Below are 21,964 nucleotides of genomic sequence, written 5' to 3' on the forward strand. Positions count from 1 at the left end.
TCAGTGAACGAAGTGATGGATCATTCCTATAACTTAAAATTAGTTCCATCGCTTCTTTTATATTTTGACCTACTATCATACCTGCAGCAAACTCTTTCTGAACCCTAATTAAGTCTTCTAAATTCGATTCAGAGTCATCTTCTTCTAGTTCCTCACGTAAAAGAGAGCACATCTCGTCGAATACATATCGTTGTGTTGGTTCATTCCATTGCATAAATGTATCTAATACATCTCTAGTACTATATCTTCTACTCTTCAAAATCCATCTGAGAGCCGTGGAATCTAATATTCCTCGTTCCTCAGTACTTGGGAGCTGACTACGTCTTTGTACAGAGTCAGAAGTAGGAGTCTTAATTAAAGATTTATAGAAAGGAGACAGAATGTTAGAGACAGAATCAGTGATTCTTCGACGAACAGAAAGCGGAGTCATAATACTAGCAGATGTAGAAAACACAGTAGCAGTTGGAACAGATAGTACAGGGACAGTAGGAGTATCAAGTAAGGTAGCTTGTGAAGAAGTAGGTGTAAGCAATATAGGTATAGGCAAAGAAGTCGGCAACCCAGGAAGAGGGGGTGCTGAAGGAACATTTACATTAACCACAGGGAGTACAGGAGCTTGATTCTGAGCGGCAGGAGCAGGAATACCAGGTTGTCCAGCAACCGACAATTGAATATTCGGTACAGGCGGAGCCGTAGCACCTTGTGCATACGGTGGGGGTGACTGTAACAAATAAGATAACAGAGGATCGTTTTCGGGGTCCTCTACTATCTTAGTTGTACTCGATGGCAAGGCAGGATAGCACTTGTCGATTGCTAAATTACGTTCTCTAATAGCCACCTCTATAGCCTTCTCAGACTCGTTGACTTGCAGCTGCTTAGCCGCCTGTTCTAAAGTTAACTCTTGCTCTTTCTGTTCTTTTTTCAACCTTTTAATTTCTCTCTGTTTAGATTCTTTTCGCCAATAACGGAAAGAATCAAACATTGCCGGCCGGGCTTTCTTCTTAAACAATTTCACTTCCAAATTATCAAGGATTTCAGGTTCAAAACTACCATGCAGTGGCCAACTAAGGACACCGTCTTTTTCAGTGTAGCGGACCCATACCTCATTATAAGATATAGGACCCACACCATGCTTACAGTAAAGATCATAAAGGGGAGTCCCAATCGGAGGAACCAGACATGAGTCCTCCAAGCGGGAATCACTGTTGCAACCGAAACACAACAACATACAATTTTTCCGACTTACCATTTTGTAATCCGGAACACAGAACAAACAAACACAAACAGGGATGTGCACTCGAACCAAGAACTTAGGCCTACCAAAAGCGAACTAATGTATCGATACCCAAAACTGAACCAATAGATTATCGTAACCAGAACAACCAGTGATAATCTTACGAAACCAAACCAAACCAAGAACCAAAAGGATTTTAACAACCCTTACGAAGTAACCAACTAGCAACCACTAAATACTTAACTGAGGCACTGAAGACGTCACCAAGGAGAAAACCCGTCACGTTTCGCCGTACTAAGGACTGCACCTCGGGTCCAAGACAGGGCGACGGTCAAGGCAACGGCCCACTGCAGCCGTCCTGAACGGGAACCCTCGTGGAAGAGAACGTCGGGCCACTTTTGCGATATGCCGGGATCGATGAAGTGGGGCGCCTCCCTCAGGAATCTTCACACGAAGCTTCTCGAACTCTTGAGGCTTTTGGACCGGTACCGAATGACGTCGCCCCACGTTGGGCGCCAATTGGAGTTCTGGACTTTTTGGTTCCGTCCAGAGGTGTCAGGGATAACACCCGAAGACCCCGGAGTTCCACCTGTCTCGGTGCACAAATAAACAGAAACACGGGCTTCTCGATGGTGGCGTCAAAGACCAAAGGTTTATTACTGCAGGGACACAGAAGTCACAGAAACTACACACGGGCAGAATCTAGGAGCCTGTTCGATTTGTACAAAAAGGTTTGCTCCTTATATACTAAAATTTGAGCTCGAGGCAAATTCTTTACATGCAATATATTCCCAAACCTTTGTGTCCTAAACAATAAATATTTGGCGTATGCACAGGAATCGTCGACAATATCTGATGTCCAAACTTTACAAACGAGGGGTTCCCACTTTTCCATCATAATCTCATGTCAACTTTTCATTCAAGACCCGGACCGCCTCATCATAAATTTCGTTACCTCCCCCTAATAAAGGCCCAGAAGGAAAGGAGCAGAGCCAGGTGCAGAAGATAGAAAAGCAGGATAAGGGATGTTTGTGGGTTGTAAATGGGCAAGGCTACCAGCTTCGCCGCCTAATCATGATCAGGCCAACGAACACGAGAACCAGTATAGCAGGACTGGCCTCGGGCAGAGGAGGCAGCCTCTGTCGAGTCATGCAGCTACAGCATGTTCTGTTCTAAGGTGCACGTGTCACTAAAGAGGTGAATCGCCGGCTAAGCCTACGTGTCCTTAATCAAAATGAAGTAATCAGAGGTCATTGCGTATGTGAGGGCAAGAAACACAAAATGGCTGCCATGATCTAAGATGGATGCCATGGGTAGATTGGAAATGTGTTCGTAACAGGAGTACTCTTGCTCGTAGCATAGCGAAAACACCAGGATATGCTAAATGGATCATTTGCGGTTCGCTGATACCAATATTATGTATTTACGACAATGTTGAAAACACGGGTTCAAATCGTCACGGAACCTCACCTGGCATAAGCTGAATAAGTGGTGCCGAACACCTGGCCCCACCATCTTTTCTGCAACGCAGCACATTCCTTTTTTGTCAGATAGGTCTCTTGTAGCATTGCAATCTGGATCCCCCTGCGCACCAGATATGCGTGCACCTTGTGGCGCTTGACCATGGTTCGTAGCCCCCGGACATTCCATGTTAGGCATTTTAAACTAGGTAACGTCCCCATACCAGCAGCAAACAGTCCAGGTCAAAGAGCGCCAGTTCACATCCCCACCAAAGCAGTTGCCCCCCCGGAAACAAACTCTAAAAAGAAAAACACCCCAAACCCCACTCCCCAGGACAGAGCCCACAAACCCAGTGTCAGCCCCGATCCAGACCTCAAACCAACCACACATTCTCCTAACCTGTGGTCTCCACCACAGAAGGCCTTAAGGGCCCTGGGGGGGTGAGTTATCGCCGACCCCAGCTAGCAGAGCCCGCGCCTCGCGCTCCCATCCCGTCCTGCCCCCGTGGCACCCTACCCGGCAACCCACCCATCTCCAACAGGATACCGCCCTACCATCAGATCTTGTCCAAGTCCCAACACAGCCTTAACCGTGAAATATCCCATCAGAAGTCTGGGGGGTCACCACCGGCCCCTTCGAGCTTTCCGCTTCCGAAAGGTCCTCTCCTGTCCTGCTGCCCTCGCCGCCAGAGTCCGTCTCCGCCAGTTCACTTTCCTGCTGCGACCCCGTAATGGCCGCCGTCGCTGCGAGCGCATCTCTCTTCTCCGCAGCCATTTGGGCCTCCCGTTTCTCCCGCTGGCGCCTATTGCGGGACCGAATGCGTTGCGATTGTCTGATCTGAGGCAGTTTAGGCCGATCTCGCCTACTTTTGTGCGACCTATCCGTCCCCGCTCTGTACGACTCAAGCCACTGCCAAGCCTCATCCGGAGTCTGAAAGAAGTGCGTGGTCTCATCCAGGATGACCCGCAGCTTGGCCGGGAAGAGCAAGGAGTATTGAATGCCCTCCTCTCGCAGCTCCTTCTTCACCGCCAGGAACGATGCTCTATTTCGTTGGACCGCATGGGTGTAGTCCGGGAAGATTGTGACCCTGCTGTTCTCCACCTCAAACGGGCCCGACGTCCGAGCCCTCTGGATGAGGAGGTCCCGGTCCTTGTAATGGAGGAGCCGCACCACCATCGGTCGGGGGGGGCGGCCAAGACCCGGCGGGCGAGCAGGCACTCTATGGGCTCGTTCCAGGGTAAAGAAAGGAGTAAGCCCCTCCGGCGCCACCACCGTCCAAAACCAGTCCTCCATGTAGGCCACCGCATCCTCCCCCTCAATTCGTTCCGGCAGGCCTACGACCCGCACGTTATTCCTCCTATTGCGGCCTTCAGCATCCTCCGCACGGCGCTCCAGCGAGTCCAGCCGGGCCAGGATGTCCGTGATTTTATGCTCCGCGGTCACCACCGACGGTTTCAGATCCAACAGCAGCTGATCATGGTCCTTGACCTTATCTGCCAGCTTCGCATGGTCCGCTCGCAAGAGCCCCAGCCCCGTGGCCACTTGCGCGATGCCCTGCTGCAACGCCTCCTTGGTCGAGGCGATCGCATCCAGTATGGCATCCAAGCGTCGATTCAGTCGCTGTTCTTGGTCCAGCTCCGGCGGGGGGGTTTCGCCCACCTGGGACAGCGCCGCCCGGTCCCCCTGTCCATGCTCCACGGCCACCGGCCCTCCCGTAGCCACCATCTTAGGGTACTGCGTCACAGGCCAGGAAACCCGTCCAGTCCTGGCCCTCGTGGGTCGGTGCCAACTTCCCAATATCGAGCAGGATCAGGCGCCACCGCCGATGTCCGCTGCTCCAAGGGCCTAGTGGGCGAGCACTGTCCGATCTGCCCCCTCGTGAACCTAGAGGAGGAAGGGAAGAGGGAGGGATAGCGGCCAGCAAGTGTCCACAAAAGTCCAAGCGGAGCCGGGTCCCCTGACCCCGATCCTCAGGACTGTCGCCCCAGTCCCTACCGCATCGATCTCTCGGCTGTAGGGCCCTCCACCAGTCAGCACCAAGGCCGCTCAGTTTCGACGTCCGGAGCCGCCCGACTGCTCCGCCGCCATTTTCTTCTCACTCTCGGCGATACCTCATCCGTCGCTCATCAGGGTCTCCTCGGGGCCAACAGTCCCCCAGCAACTTTCTGCCGACGCCCACTGGTCCCCCTATACTTCATAGGGCAGGAGTGTCGACCACGGGTCGCCCAGGGTGCAGAAATCAGGAGAATTAGCGGGATTCCGCGCGGAGCTGCGAGCTCACGCCGCCATCCCGATCGGCGTCCAAGCCACGCCCCCCGGGATGACTACCTCTTGATGTCACCATGTCTATAAAGGTACATATTCCTCTGCGGCTTCTTGTTAAAATTGCCACTTCCAATACCATCTCCACAGAAAGTACACAGCTTGATTGCCTTTCCTTGAAGCTGTTAGGAGCTGCAACCACATTCTGCAGGATACGCTGCCTGAACACAACAGACTTCTCTCCTCTGGTTCGGCCTGTTGCTTACCAGTGCGCAGTATTTACCATGATCCTATCTGTCTCCTTGCGATAACAGAATTGCTACTCTTCGTATCAAGTTTCTTGGGGATATGAGCCATCAAGAGCTCTACCTTTGAGTTGAACTCCACTCACCTGATTTTTTCTTACACAATAACTATTTCTCTCATTTCCCTCAACTACAACGTTCAATTAGGGCCATCCGCAACACACACTGGTACATTTTAATTTTCTTAGCTCCGCGGCCTATCTACATTTGCTCACTTTTAACAATGTTCACGCTAAACAAGATATGTATAGTATTTTTGCCCTCCATGGAAGTATCTTTGTATCTACAGTGATTACATACTGTAGACCGGGCATAAAATTAGGACATGGATGCATCATGTCAAAGATTGAAGTCTGAGATGCCCTTGGTTTGGGCAGAAGCACCCATGGCCCATGTACACAAATGCCAACTGGATGTGCCTTCTTGGCCAAAGCGCAACATGTATGAATAGATAGAGTGACCCTTGGAGAAACAGTCCACTATTACTGCTTTGTTGGTTTGCTAGGACCAAGAAGGGGAAACAGCTTGTTGTCCAGTCGATGTTATCTTGCCCAATTGACGTGATAGGAAACAGTTTGTCTCAGATTCAGCCTGCAGAACTCTATGACCTCCTTGGAAGCACGAGAAGGGGGTAAAAAAATGCATGAGTGATAGATTGGCCCATATGGAAGGGGGCAGCACTTCTGCAGCAGTGAGGGGCAAGTATGCAGGACTGGTGTGTCTGGGGAGAGCACCGTAAATGGTGGCAGGATCCACTGACAGGAAGAATTGAAAGTTGCAGGTTCTAAGTATTAACCAGCAGAAAGATCTGTGGGTCAAACAATGAACAGAACTGTGCATCGTTTCAAATGTCAATGCTCTGGAGGAAATCAGGATAACAAAAGGTTTCGGTTGATGAAAATATAAAAAACCTTTTTGGTTTTTTTAACTTCCTATGGTAATCTGCACATGGACAGCTAGTCAGGGAGACACCAGAAGGCTGACAATCCTACCAGACAGCCTTTCACGCTACACATAAACAAACTTAGTTGGGCAAGGGAAAGTGCACAGCATTTGCTAAGCCGTCTACAAAAGGGTTCAAGCTTTAATAAATGTCATCCATTTCGTTGAAGTACATTTCTTTTTCCCGGGTTTCCTGTACAAAAGAAATACCTTATTTTTGAATGGATATCAGACCTTTTTTCCACAAATGTAATCAGTATCAGGAAGTCAGTGGGAGTCTTATATTATTACCCTTTAAGCGGATTGCTCAAGCTATTGATTGCCAGGCAGGCTTTTGCAACTGAAGATGCATTGTCAAATAGAAATCGCTTTTCTTTTTCCATTATAAAAGACTGTAGCATTTTTGGTACCTTCAAGCCACATGTATCGATGGAACTTGATTCTTCCTGTGATAGTCTTTGACCTTTGGGATCTGGCACGTGTACTAAATTCTGTTTTCTTCTGACTGGTGGAGATTTGAATGCCAGGCATGGGATGGACCCTTAGTCGGAAGGGCTGAACCCCTTTGAGGAACTCTCACTTGGTGTCACTAAAATGATTGCTAGTGACATCAGAATTGATTGGCAATGAATGTATGTAATGCAGCTCCTAGTCTATCAGAATGGATATATGATGTTACAACGCGGACTTTTACTCCGCATACCGTTACAACGCGGTTTTTACAACGCGGATACTGTAACAACGCATGTATTTACAACGCATTTTTTTACAACGCAGGTACCTTTACAACGCATACCATTACAACGTAAGTATTGGTAAGTATATGTTAATATTAATAATATAATAGTAACTTAATTTTAAAAATATAATTTAATGTAATTTTAAATAATTTAATTTCCGTTTATTATTTTAAATTTAAATTAATATTACTTTATTTTTACCATGTACCCCTGTACCCCAGAAACTGAAAACTGACCCTAAACCCCAAAAATAAATTAAAGTAATGTTATGAAATATAATTTAAATTAATTATTGAAAATTAAAACAAATATAACATTATTTTTACCCTGTACCCCTGTACCCCAAAAACTCAAAACTGACCCTCAACCCCAAAAATAATGCAATGTAATTTAATTTAATTTATTTACTATTAAATAATTTAATTTAAAATTAAATTTAATTTATTTTTACCCTGTACCCCAAAAACTGAAAACTGACCCTGAACCCTAAAAATACCCCTTTACCCAAAAACTAAAAACTGACCCTGAACCCTAAAAATACCCCTTTACCCAAAAAATGAAAACTGACCCTGAACCCTAAAAATACCCCTTTACCCAAAAACTGAAAACTGACCCTGAACCCTAAAAATACCCCTTTACCCAAAAACTAAAAACTGACCCTGAACCCTAAAAATACCCCTTTACCCAAAAACTAAAAACTGACCCTGAACCCTAAAAATACCCCTTTACCCAAAAACTGAAAACTGACCCTGAACCCTAAAAATACCCCTTTACCCAAAAACTGAAAACTGACCCTGAACCCTAAAAATACCCCTTTACCCAAAAACTGAAAACTGACCCTGAACCCTAAAAATACCCCTTTACCCAAAAACTGAAAACTGACCCTGAACCCTAAAAATGCCCCTTTACCCAAAAACTGAAAACTGACCCTGAACCCTAAAAATACCCCTTTACCCACAAACTGAAAACTGACCCTGAACCCTAAAAATACCCCTTTACCCAAAAACCCTAAACTGACCCTAACCCCTAAAAATACCCCTTTACCCCAAACATATAACATTTAAAAAATAACTATATACTTACCAATACTTACGTTGTAATGGTATGCGTTGTAAAGGTACCTGCGTTGTAAAAAAATGCGTTGTAAAAACATGAGTTGTAACAGTATCCGCGTTGTAATGGATGCGTTGTAACAGTAGTGCGTTGTAAAAAATGCGTTGTAACAGGTGCACACCATCAGAATGTATGAGCCCACATCAGAGCCTGCTTCCCATAGGTTAACTTACACCTGTCTAAGTTTACAGTTTTTGGGGATTCCCAAAGAGTTTATTTTTACTAATATTAAATTCAGGACTGTGGAAATTCTGCAATCATTGCGGAGAACTCGGCATATAATAAGATAGGACAGGCTTATCTTTTTATTAGTGCCGTAACCGCCAGGAGTGCGAGGTCTTCACAGTCATAAAATTACTTTTGGTAAAATTAAACTCGCAGTTTTTGAATACCAAAATACCAAAAAAATAGTAAACTTATACAATTGTAAGTTTTCTTTTGTGAAGCAGGCCCTCCATGTTCCCATAAGGAGCAGGGTCAGGACTGTTTTGCATATGGCTGGGGTTTAAACTGGGGTGGCATGATGAGCAAATGAAAGTTGGATTTAACCCAAATCTCTTGATTGGGGGTGAATGTTTGATTTGTTCAGCATTCCGTCCATCATTTGTTTGTACAGCGATCTTCTAAATTGGACCATGGATTGGATGTGGGGACGCTCTAGAGTCATCTAACTCCCCACACTTCAGTGAAAAACCATGGTCTGCTTCATGGAGCAGAGATCCTTGGTTTTCTTTAAAGCAATCTTACCAAAAATACCAGCGTTTCTAAAGCATGCAGCTACCTTAGGCGAGGAGTCCCAGTGCTGAGGGCCGTCGGGAAGATTAAGCGAGCTATTGCCCAGAGTAACAAGGTGCTGGGCTAACCTGCTGCTGGCGATCAAACCGTGAGCCCCCGTGTTCCGGAGTCAGCTGCCCTGGCCGCTGCACCGCATCTCTTCCCACATACTTTACATCATTATGTTTACATGTGTGTTTAAATCTTAACAAAACATTCCCCCTTTTTCTTACACTCCCTCCTGTGTGGAAAGTTCAGTGGTTGAGAAGTAACAGAAGCATTTTCATAGCAATGAATTTCTCGTACATTATGGTACAGCAACAATCAATTGTCTTATTTCAGCTACGACATTTCACCGACCCCTTCATAGTTATATGGAATGAAAATGTATGTGTCAATTTATCCTAATCAGGTGTATGCTCTTAGACAGATGTGTTTTCCTGGTCTTTTATGTCCAATAACATCTGCCTCCAATCTCTCAGATCATCTTCTAATTTTTCATCTCTTCTGACATGTTTCATTCTAACTTCTTCAGCAGTGGCCCATTCCATCATATCCTGTAACCATTCCCCATGACTTAGTGGGACTGAATTTAAACATTTAATGACAATATGGGGCTTAGCCAGTACTAGTCCTAAACTCATGAACTTACGACTACGTTTTTATTGGCTAAGGGCGGAAGTAGGCTCAATAGTATCTCGTGAAGAGTACCCTCATTTTCCCATTCGGTTGCTTGCTTGAGTAGTTTAAGTACCTCTTTCCAGTACCATTTTATACATGCACAACCCCATATCACATGCAATAAGTCTACCTCAGTAGCCCTGCACTGTGTGCATTCATCTAATCTGGTAGAGTAGATGTTATGTAGAGTTTTGGGGTTAAGGTATAGTTGATGAACAACACTGAATTGATTTAATTTAAATCGGACAATTGAATTATTTTAAATCGGGCGTTTGAGCTAACTGTGCGTGTCTCCTCGTGAATTTTCTGTCAGGCTCGCGGAGTGATGTTCTCCCCAGGATATTACTCCCATCTGGAGTGTGCCTTTGGAGTAATCCCTGGAGCATCCTTCTGTATAGCCCTGTATGGATGGGTAATACGTTTCCGATCCCCTGTCATATCTAGTAGCCTAGTTAATGTCTGAGAAGGAGTGGGCTCTTCTGGGAAGTTTAGCCAAAGTTTGCGTACTGTGGCTGACATTTTATTGTATCGTAGGTATTGCCCTGTGCCCAGAGTAAATGAGTCGATAGCGTCATGGAGCAGAGATACTTGTATATCAATACTTTAATAAAGTCATCAAACGGGACTCTCCTCTGGTTGTTTGGACCATTCATAGTGAACTTGAAGTGTAAGAAAGGAGCTAAGATTAGTAATACATTTCAATTACAGTGAAACCAGTGTGGTTCCACAGAAACAACAGAAAGGATATTGTCCAAACCTTAAGGTTTTTTTTAAACAAATTAATCAACATTACAAGTTTTAATCAATTAGCAAACTTGTATGCAGTTTATTGTCAGAGCATATATATTATAATGATCATGCAAACTTAATTTGTATAATATGAGGAAAAAGATTCTAGATATGACTACGTAGATCAGGCAAACTATCGGATACACAGGTTCCAAAAAGTCACTTCCCTATTCTAAATAAACCATCATCAGTAGCAAGGGGATTTCAGCTCTGAAGGTGTCAGCATCAGATGAGCCAAATTTACGGTTTAGGGGAAAAGTATAGGAGTTCAAGCATAAAGCCCAACACTTTGGCTGGGGAAATCAGCAGAGTTGAGCAAAGGTCTTCTCTCATGGGGGAACAGCCACTACAAAGCGGCTGTTTACACGCTTAACTTAACCACGCATGCATTACAACGCATTCGTGGTTAAAATGACAGCCTTTACCACACAAACTTTTACTACGAAATAGGTAGTAAAGGCATGCGTGGTAAAGGCTACAAACAAAAAAGGGGAGTTTGGGGGGTTTCCCCCCCAAAAAATAAAACGTGAAAAAAACAGGGGGCTTGGGGGTCCCCCCCCCCAAAAAAATCGCACCTTTTGCAATTTCTATGTGGAGGCAGTCCATGTCGTTAGAGGCACTGTTTCTTCTTAACAATGTGCGACGTAAACAGGAAGAAGAATGAGAAGAGCCGAGAACAAGATGTAAAGGGAATATGAGATTAAAGAAAGAAAAAAAAATGGGTCCGAATTAAGGGTTAAGGGGAGGGGAGGGGTATTAGTAAGAAGGGTTTAGGGGTGGGAGCATAACCTTTACCAAAAGTATGCCCTTACTATGCATGAATTTACAACGAAAATCGTTGTAAAAGTATGCGTGGTAAAGGAATATTCGTGGGAAAGGTTATACGTGGGAAAGGCATTCTGTTGTAATGCATGCGTGGAAAAGGCATGCGTTGCAACGGAATGCGTTGTAAAAAAAAAATGTAAAAATTGATACTTGTATAGCGCACTACTCACCCGTAAGGGTCTGAAGGCGCTTGTACGAATACCGCTGTGGAACCCATCCTGGCTTTCCCTGTGAGGCATCCACTCCTGGGCACCCCCAAGGTGGAGGCCAGGCATCCTTAGCGTTGTGGGGGCCGTTGTGGAGATTAAGCAAGCTATTGCCCAGAGTTGCAGAGTGGGACTCCATGATTGGAATAGGCACCGAGGCGAGAATTATCAGGTTAATGGAATTTTACAGTTAATACAAGAAAGAAATTGCTAGAAGCCTCTTCATATCAGTCCTTACCAAATGATCCAATCATGAAAAACCATGCTCTGGGAGCAGCTAAACCCCCAAATTTCCTAACGCTGTATAAAGGGATACACATCTGTGCGACTTTGGATGTGTCATTGGTCCTGTCTGCCTGGTACAGAAGACTCTCTCGCACCATCACTATCTTCATGTCCGCAGTTAAATTCGAATTACGTTCAACTACGTATCAGTTTGGTACAATAACAATAGGCCTATGCTACCTAAGGAGTATGTAGATAAGGCATCACCAGAGAAGAGAAAAGAACAAGAAACTTGCAAACATTTATAAACATGAAAGTCATGTTACTCGCGCCTGGTTGCAAGTTAGGCTAACTTTAAATCAATATGGCTTCCAAGCCAATACAATTAGTATGAGTAAAGGGAATTGGTTACATTTCAGGAACGTTATTCTCTTTAATATAAATACAATTATTATAATCAGCGTATTATATGGGTAGCTCTCATTAAAGTAAATGTAGCCATTTACTGCATCTGGGTAATATGTTCACATGGGTTAAAATGTTAAATACACATTGTATAATTTGCATTTAAATGTATGGAGCACTAAATGATGCTGCTCCATTCTTTAGCCTTTCGTTTGCACTAATGCAACACTATATAGATTTGGAGTTTTATTAAATCCTTTGTGTGATGCAGGCATAAAAATACAAAAGGGCAAACTTGGGGGTGTTTTACACCCATCCCCCCCTTTTTGAACAGTCCTAAATGAGTATGCAAAACTGGAACTCAGACCAATCAATTTGATTTGAAAGCATTCCAATCAAAACGGTGGGAGGCACTAATTAACTAAGGGAAAATAACTGGGCCCAACCAGGTTAGGAATAATTCCTGGGCTCCAGAGTGTCCCTTCTAGTCTTGAGCACAATGGACTGGATGGATGGCTCATTATTGTATCCTGTATTCAGAAAGATAGAGTAATGCACCGTAATGAACATAAACAGCAAGTATCTCAATTTGTGAAAAATAATGCTGACTGAATGTCCAGTACTAATATACCTTAATCAAACTAACAACAGAACTTTCATTTTCCCTTGCAGAAACTTTGGTGTTTCAATGTGCTCAGGTATGTGCGATTTAGGAGGAATCATAGCACCGTTCCTGCTTTATCGACTTGCAGCAATATGGTTAGAACTACCGCTTATTATATTTGGTAAGGATTTGTTTTGCTCTGTATTTTTCTTTAAATTGTGGGTAATGCATCTAACAATGAAAAAGTGTTTTCAGGAAAAGATACATATCTTCTATATAGTCAAATGTCTGAGATGTCAAGAAATGTATGTTAGTAGGATAACCTGAATTCAAAAAAATTGAAGTGATAGTTGATGCTGGAAGAGATGGAACAAATGATTAGTTGGAAAAAAACTCATAGAGAAGCCAGTAAAAGCAACATTATTCCACTCTACAGCACTCCACTCTGTGCCACTTCAAAGTACACCACTACACCAGTGTAGGTCACTCCATTCTACACTAGTCCAGCCTATGCCACTCAACTCCACCCATTCCAGTGTACGTGATTCAACTGTATTCCACTCCACAGTACCTCACTCCACACTACACCAGTCCATTCTACCCCACTAAACTCTACGCCATTCCACTCTATGCCATTCCACTCCAAGCTGTTCCACTACATGCCGGTCCTTCTACCACACTCCACTCTTCGCCATTGCACTATACATTCCACAGTACCCTATTCCACTGTATGCCGCTCCACTGTATGACACTCTAGTCTACACCACTACACTGTACGCAACTGCACTCTATGCCATTCCACTGTTCATAACTCCACTGTACAACATTTCACTCTATGCCATCCAACTCCATTTCACTCCACTGTACGCCACCCCCCCCTGTACGCCACTCTACTCTACAACGCTCGACTATATGTTATTTCATTGTACACCAAACCACTGTTCGTCAACCCACTCTACACCTATCTCCTGTGCCCCACTTCACTGAACTATATAGTACTCCACTGTATGCAACTACACTCTACGCCACTCAACACTACCCTATTTGACTCTATGCAGTCCACTCTACCCCACTTCATTGTCTGCCACTCCACTACACTACTCCACCGTGCCCTACTGGACTCTATACCACTCCACTGAACGCTATTCCAATCTATGCCACTTCAGTGTACAACACTCACCTGTATGCTTTTCAGTGTATGGGAGTCTACTGTACACTAATTCACTGTAAACCACACCCTCCTACCCCACTCCCATGTTGGCCCTACACTTTACAACCCTCCACTCTACACCACTCCACAGTATGCTATTATACTGTAAACCAATACAGTCTACCCCACTTAACTCTACCCCGCTCCACTCTAAGGTATTCCACTCTACAATACTCCACTATGCACCTCCACTGTACATCACTCCATTCTAAGCTATTCCACTGTATGCCACTACACTGAAGCTCAACTCACTCCACTTTATGGTAGTCTACTCCATTTTATGCATTTTATGCAAATCAACTCGAAGCCACTCCACTCCACTCCACCCCATTCCAGTGTCCAGTATTCCACTGTATGCCACTCCACTGTACGTTATTAAACTTTATGCCACTGCACTCTATGCTATTCCACTGTACGCCACTACACTGTACCTCACTCCACTCTGCACCACTACCCTCAACACCTCTACACTATTTCACTGTATGCCAGTCCATTCTACAGTGCTCCACTCTACGCCACTGCATTGTACACCACTTAACTCTATGCTATTCCACTATATGCCCCTCCACTCTATGATATAAAGTCTACACCACTAAATTATATGCCAATCAACTCTACACTGTTCCTCTGCACGGAAATCTACTGTATGACACTGCACTCTATGCTATCTCACTGTACGCCACTCCACTGTACGCCACTCCACTGTACGCCACTCCACTTTACACCACTCCACTGTATTGAACTATAATCTATGCCACTCAGCCCTATCCTAATTGACTTTATGCAACTCCACTATACCCCACTCCACTGTTTTCCGCTCCACTGTATGGTATTATACTTTATGCTGCTCTTCTGTACCACACCACATTCTGTGCCACTCCACTGTACGCTATTCCAATCTACGACACTCCAGTGTACGCCACTCCACTTTATGCCCTCAACTGTATGCTATTTCAGTGCATGGTAGTCTACCATCGACTAGTCCACTGTATGCAATTCTACTGTGTACCACTCCCCTACACACCACTCCAGTGTACGCTATTCCACTATATGCCACTCCACTCTACTCTATGTAACTCCACTCTGCGCCGCTTTTGTTATTCCAGTGTTCGCCACTCTACGCCACTCCACAAGACCTTAATTCACTGTACAACACTTCAGTCTATGAACCTCAACGTTACCCTACTCCAAACCAATCTGCTCTAAGCTATTCTACTCTATGCAACTTCACTCTGCGCCACTCCACTCTATGCTATTTCACTCTAACCTCCTTTCTTGTACGCCACTCCAATGTATGCCGCCGTAATCTAGCCACTTGACTGTTTGTTACTCCACTCTACAGCAGTACACTGTAAGCCACTCCAATATATGCTATTCCATTGTATTTCACTCCACTCTATGCCATTGCACGTTATTGGACTCAACTGTACGCTAGTCCACTCTACTCCACTCTAAACTATTTCACTCTACCCCACTCCACTGTATGGCAATATACTCAATGAAACTCGACTATACACAACTACACTGTATGCTACTCCTCTGTGTGCCACTCCAGCATATGCCACTCCACTCTAAGCCACTCCACTCCACTCTACACTATTCCAATGCTCTCCACTTTTACACTTCACTCTATAGTGTTTCACTCTATGCCGCACCACTGTATGCCGCACCACTCAACTGCACTGTATACCACTATAGTCTACAACACTATATGCCACTCCACTGTAGCACACTGTACCACAATCTAGTCTGCTCTACCTCACTCCACTGTACAACACTGTACTCCACTCTATGCCACTACATTGTACTCCACTCTATGACATCTTCACACACGCTACAATATGGCATACAACTCCACTGTACAATGCACCACTCCACTCTTTAACACTTTACTCTACTGCATGATACGCCACTACAGTGCACTACACTTCACAGCACTGTCCAATACGAGAGGCAACTCCATTATATGTCACTTTAGGCCACTCTACACTATGCCACTCCATTCGACTACACTGTACGACAGTTTAGCCCACTGCACTCTACTGTATGTATGCCGTTCCACTCTACAACACTGTACTGTACTCTATAAAACTACGCTCCATGCCAGTGAATGGTTCTCTATTACACTGTGTGCCACTACACAGTACTGTATTCTACTCCAATGTATGCCATTCCATGACACTACTCAAATCTATCCCACTCGACATCACTCAACTCCAGTCCACGACACTCAACTTCATGATGCTACAGTTGACGATACTCCACTGTACGACACTCAGCTGTACTGTACGACACGCCACTTCACTGTACAACACGCCTCTACACTCTACAATACCCCACTCCACTATACAATAAACCACACCACTCCACTATATAATTCTTTACTCCACTATGCGCCTTCATTTAAACACAATGCTATCTATTTAAGCTTTTGACTTTTTTAGTTCATATCTGTGCAGGTACATTCTTTTGACTTTTCTGTCCTTAACATCTTCCAAAATGTTCTTTTGCTAAAGCAATGTAATAAAAAATGCTCCAGTTAGTGCAGAGTATCATTTAAATGTATTTCCAATATAAGGCTTACAAAGGGTCCTGTTAAACATGGAATAAGAAAGGCCAATTACACCATTCTAAGGACATAAATTAACTAACAATAGACTTTTGTGTAACCATGATTACAATATGGCATTGATAACTACATCAAAGTAGTAACATTTTGCTTAGTGCCAAAATAATAAAAGAACACAGTGGTGTTACACTCGCACTCTAGGTTCCTTATGTTTATAAAGTTGTTGCATGCTCCAGGGTGTACCCTCCGTAGAATACTTAATATTGACAAACATACGCGTACCCCTAATTGGGGAACGTCCCCTGGTCACAGCGTATTTCCCTCCTGGGGTTGTAGGTTTCCAAAGTTGAACTTATCACCAATCCCTATAACTTACATTCCTATCTCGGTGTTGTTAGCACACACGAGGAAGAGCAGAGCATATCGGACGCTGATCGTTTTTCCAGTAAGTTCCACTATGCGCTTGCTTTTAATACCTTATTTTGAGATAAGAATAGTTTAAATCGAGTATTTCATGCGGAACTACATGGGGGTAGCCCCGTTAAATATTACGGAGTGGTATAAACGTAACTCCGTTTAATTTTGCGAAGTGGCGAAACTCGGCTTTAATATGGCGGAGTTTATTATTGTTCAACTGATGTTTACACCTAACAATAGCCACATTATTTAAACTCTTATCAAAAACGAGCAGGCGCTCATTAAATGACTCTTGTTTTAAGTCGAATAAGCACATTATGAATATCTCAATGAATGCGATTTTCGTTGTATCTCCGCATAGTTTGTTGTTGTTTACAACATCAAGTAGTAACAACTCATCTGAACACCATAACTTAAAACGTTAAAAGCACAAAAAAGTATTATTATATACATGTTTATAGCACATGTGACAATTTTCTGTATTGGTATTTAGTATATTTAGGTCATTAGTATTTCGTTTGTTTATCATTACATACCGTATTATGAATTTTTGCATGTCCTCAGTATCTAAATACATGATTTAATTTTCAGACCTCAGTTATCCCTGATGAAGGCTGCCAGTTTAGCCGAAATGCATTGTAATAATGACTGGAAATAATGGTTGGAAAACTGTGATTATCAAATTAATTATTACAGTGAAATATTGAAATAATGAAGAAATAATAATGAATGAAATAAAGAACAATTCTGAATAAGATAGTTTTGTTTTAAGTTCAACTTTGGAAACCTACAACCCCAGGAGGGAAATACCCTGTGACCGGGGGACATTCCCCAATTAGGGGTACGGGTATGTTTGTCAAAATAATAAAAGAGACATCTACCGGTTTAGCAATTTATTAACATGGCTACCAAGTATTATCTATGAGAAACCTGTGCAATCTCACACCACCTTGTGTATAATTTAGTGAAATCTTCCTATCTTTCTCAATGAACTTTGTGTTTCCATAGGTGTACTTGCCTTGGTATGTGGGTGTCTCGTCTTTCTGTTACCGGAGACCATGGGAATTCCTTTACCAGAAACAATCCAGGATGTTGAAAACCTTTCACGGTATTGTCTATAATACAGTCCTTTAATTTCTTTTATGGAATTTATGGAATATTGACAAAGTCAAATAGTTTTGTCATACCAAGAATGAAAGTGACAAAATCTGAGTATTGTTGGTGCCATACAGCATGCTGGTGTCATGTCAAAGGTGCTTTAGCTGAGCCTAATCGAAGAGTGCAGAGAGGAAAGAAGAAAGCATCAACAACAGCAGCATTCACTGCCAATGATATGTTTGGTAATTACCCAAGGAGGCTGCCCCCACAGCCCAATCAGAGCAATACTTTCCTGGGAGGTGTGCTTGGGCAGTAACATTCATAAGATGAGGTCTGGGAGACAATGGATCCATCAGAAATAAAAGATCATTACAGAAGGTAAGTACACTTCTTGCGGATACATAATTTTCCTGTATATTCCACACATCCTCTCCCCTCCCTTAAAGCATTAGTGCCATGATTAATAAGAACCCAAGGTATGCAAAGTATCAGTCACAGCGTGCTTGTGTTGTGAGGTAGGAATGCTTAGCAAAGAGCCAAAGATGGCCACTTGATTGCCCGGCTGAAGTCAACCATCAGAACGCCTCTAGTGAGGACAGCGCAGAAATAGCCATGGTCCAAGGGCAGTGAGCTGGAATGGCCTCTGGAGGATCTTTTTTGGCTAACGCATAGCAGATTACAAGGAGGATGAAACAATGTAAAATTGTGTATTTTTTCACTCCTGTAGATTTCTTCAGCTCCAGCAAAGCTATAAAGATTTTAGGAAGACAAGACTGTTTAATGGTGCAAGTTAGAAGCCATGGACCCTTGTCAAACTTGTTCCAGTGGCCCACATAAATGGAAGCCTGGAAACCTGCTTCAAAAACCAGGATGACATCCATAGCTTTAGCAGGAAGACATATGCACATTACCTGGCACTGCTCAATAACCACACATGCTGATGAAGCATTTGAGGGTTGGGCTGAGGACCAGATATGCTGCTGCGAGAACATGTCCTGTGCAGGAGAGGAATAGTGACGGAATGCTGAGTGCCAACAGATCCTTCTACCCCAGTTTGGGGTAATTGTTGGACAGGCCCCATGAAGGGCTCGCTCCCTCCCCGCATTACAGGGCCCGGACACCGGCTCTCCAGGTGCTATCCACAGAAGCAACCCGCAACCCGTCCCCTACGGGACGCCTGCTCCCGGATATCTCTGTATCACTGGCCCGGGCCACCGTCAGCACCATTGCCCGGCCCAGCCGCCATCTTGGACACTGCACCACGAGGCCGCGTGGCCTCAGCTCGACCCCAACCCTGGGCCTGGCCAGGCCCCGACATCCCGGCACCACCATCCACCCAGGAGGTGAACGGACCACTTGGCAGGTCAATGGGAGAAAGAAGTGTCGATGGCTCTCCCCCGCCAGGTGCCGATCGCCCCCAGCCTCCCCGGGCGCTGGCTCCACCCCCCTGCTGGGTGTCTGGACTCCCTCATCCCAGACCTCCCGACCTCCAAGTGCGAGGGTCCGGACATCAAAGGGCGCCAGACCTATAACTGACGCAGCTCCAGAGCAGGAAGGCAGTTGTATCCTGGAGTCGAGAGACCCGTGAAGAACTCATCCTTGACGGACTGCTGGCGCTGCAGCAGCCCTGCATTGTGAACTGTCGTCCTGCCTGCTGGTGCTGCCGCGGCCTTCTGCAACCTTCATCCTCGTGGGACCTGCTGGCGCTGCCGCGGCCCTTTGCAACCTTCATCCTCGTGGGGACCTGCTGGCGCTGCCGCGGCCTCTTGCAACCACCATCTTCGTCGGGACCTGCTGGCGCTGCCGCGGCCCGTTGCTACCTACGACCTCCTCGGGACCTGCTGGCGCTGCCGCAGCCCGACCTTCCCGAACGCCGAGCTCGAGGATTGTGAGCTACCCATCGTTTCATCTCAATACCAGATTGGTAACAAGACTGTCCCGCTACCCCCTTTCCCTTCCAGAGACTAGAATTGAGAGGATCCTCGTGTCCTGATCTCATTGTACCGTACTACCTTACTTCAAGAACTGCATATAAAGAGCGTTAACCTTATCTTTGTGTGGTGTCCATCTGTGGGGGGGAAGTTACTTGTCTGTACGATCGCTGGAGACGGCCCTCACCGGAGGCCTCTCCCCTTGTCCTCGGCCGACCCTCCAGGTCCCCGTCTAACATTGGTGGCCAGCGGCGCGATCCGAACCAACGCGTAATCGTACAGAGAGTAACTCACCCCACGACTAAACCACAATGACGACCAAAGAGAGCGGATCTACAGAGAAATTCCAGATGGAAAAACTAGAAGAGTACAGCCATCGAGAGCTAAAACAATTTTGTATAGAACTAGGCATTGCTACCACCGGTCTGAGCACGAAAGATGACTTCAAACACGCCCTCGAATCTTGGGCAGAAACAAATGCCGCCGGACCCCGGGACCAAAACATCGAAGCACCAGAGACAAACACCACTCTGACGGAAGAAAGGAGAGCGGGTCTCTCCCGGGAAGAGATCCAAGAACAAGAAAAAAGCAGACACACGAATTAGAGTTGGCACGGCTCAAGTTGGACGGAGAGCTGAAACTGGCGGAACAAAAGATAAACTTAGAACACTTACGGCTCCGAGAAGAGCGGGAAGAAAAGCAAAGACAGAGAGAACTCGAAGAAAAAAGACTGGCATACGAACACGAGCGCAAGCTAGCAGAGATAGAAATGCGGAAACAGAACAAAGACCTAGGGGTGCCCGAGCAAGCGCGCACCCCAGGCGCTACCGAACAAAAGGTCCACATCCCCAAAGATGTGGTCTGTGAATATTATCGGAACGACGACATACAGCAGTGGTTCAAGGCCTACGAGATCGCCATGACCTCCCACCGGATCGATCGAAGTGACTGGGGAGCCGGTCTATGGGGGAGGTTCGTCAATGAAGGCCGCGATGCCCTGCTACAGCTCCCGGACCATCAAATGACGTCCTATGACCACATGAAGGCCGCCCTCCTCACTCGATATGGGCTTACGCCCGAAATGTACCGCCAGAGGTTCCGCGACTGCACCCGGATCCCGGGTACAACTTGGGTTGAATATGTGAACTATTTCAGCCGAGCCTTCGAGGGATGGATCAAGGGTAGCCACGTAACAACCTACGAGCAGCTCTTCAACCTAATTGTGTGGGAGCACCTCTCCAACAACTGCTTCGTCGAGCTCAGGCAGCACCTCCTCGACAGTAAATTGACTGAACCACGGCAGCTCGCCGCTGAGGCTGACCGATGGGAAAGCACCCGAGTGGCCCGGAGTGGGCCAAACGAGCAGAACAGAACCAACCAAGGTCATCATCGTCCCCGAGGAGGAGGAGGAGGCCAGGGCCGGGGCAGAGACGCCGTCCCGGCCGCTCCCGCTAACAACACCCCGCCCCCGGCCAGCCGGGGCAACCCCCCGATGCGCCCAGGGTTCCGAGCCAATGTTACTTGTCACCGATGCCAGCGAGTCGGCCACTATGCCAGTGACCCGAACTGCCCAAAGAACCAGACTCTCGGGCCCCGCCAGGTAGCTGCCGCCGCCCTAGGAGAAGAGCAAATCTCCGAAGAGCATGAAGAGTACGAGCAGGAGCAGCCCGAGTGGGAACCTGCCGCCATCGTCCTGGCTTGCCTAGGGGGAAGAGACATGATCCCGCGGGCTCCCCTACCCGCCAACACCAGGAAATACAGCCAGTGGGTGAACATAAATGGGCGCAAGGCCGAAGCCCTGCGTGACACGGGGGCCAGTGTGACAGCCGTCCGCTGTCACCTGGTGACCCCAGAACAAATCCTGCCAAACGTTCTTTGCCCCGTCCGATCGGCCGACAATTCTGAGAGCCTGTGTCGGATGGCCTGCGTCCCCTTCGAATGGGGAGGAGTGTCCGGTATGCTAAAAGTGACTGTCCGCGATGATGCCCCCGTGGACTGCCTCCTGGGAAACGATCTCGAGAGTTCCCCGTGGGCGGCCGTTGAAAGAAGAGAGCACCTGGGGATGTTTGGCCTCCCGGACTGGGCATGCGTGACAACCCGGTCCATGGCCGCCCGCACCATCCCCAGACCTGAAGAACCCGAATGGCCAGCACCTCCTCCCCCGATCGCTCCA

The 21,964-nt window shown here is 46.0% G+C and overlaps 1 protein-coding gene across 1 annotated transcript in view; it reads left to right on the forward strand.

Annotated features, from left to right (window-relative positions):
* SLC22A3 (solute carrier family 22 member 3) overlaps nt 1–21,964 on the forward strand; it is an 821,636-nt gene that overhangs the window by 780,892 nt on the left and 18,780 nt on the right. Inside the window, exons 9-10 of the mRNA XM_086927388.1 lie at nt 12,635–12,747; nt 17,771–17,870. Coding sequence (XP_086783514.1) covers nt 12,635–12,747; nt 17,771–17,870 — 213 coding nt within the window. The remainder of the gene's footprint in view (nt 1–12,634; nt 12,748–17,770; nt 17,871–21,964) is intronic.

Source organism: Lissotriton vulgaris, chromosome 6, assembly GCF_964263255.1.
Source record: "Lissotriton vulgaris chromosome 6, aLisVul1.2, whole genome shotgun sequence".
In the NCBI taxonomy this organism is placed as follows: Eukaryota; Metazoa; Chordata; class Amphibia; order Caudata; family Salamandridae; genus Lissotriton; species Lissotriton vulgaris.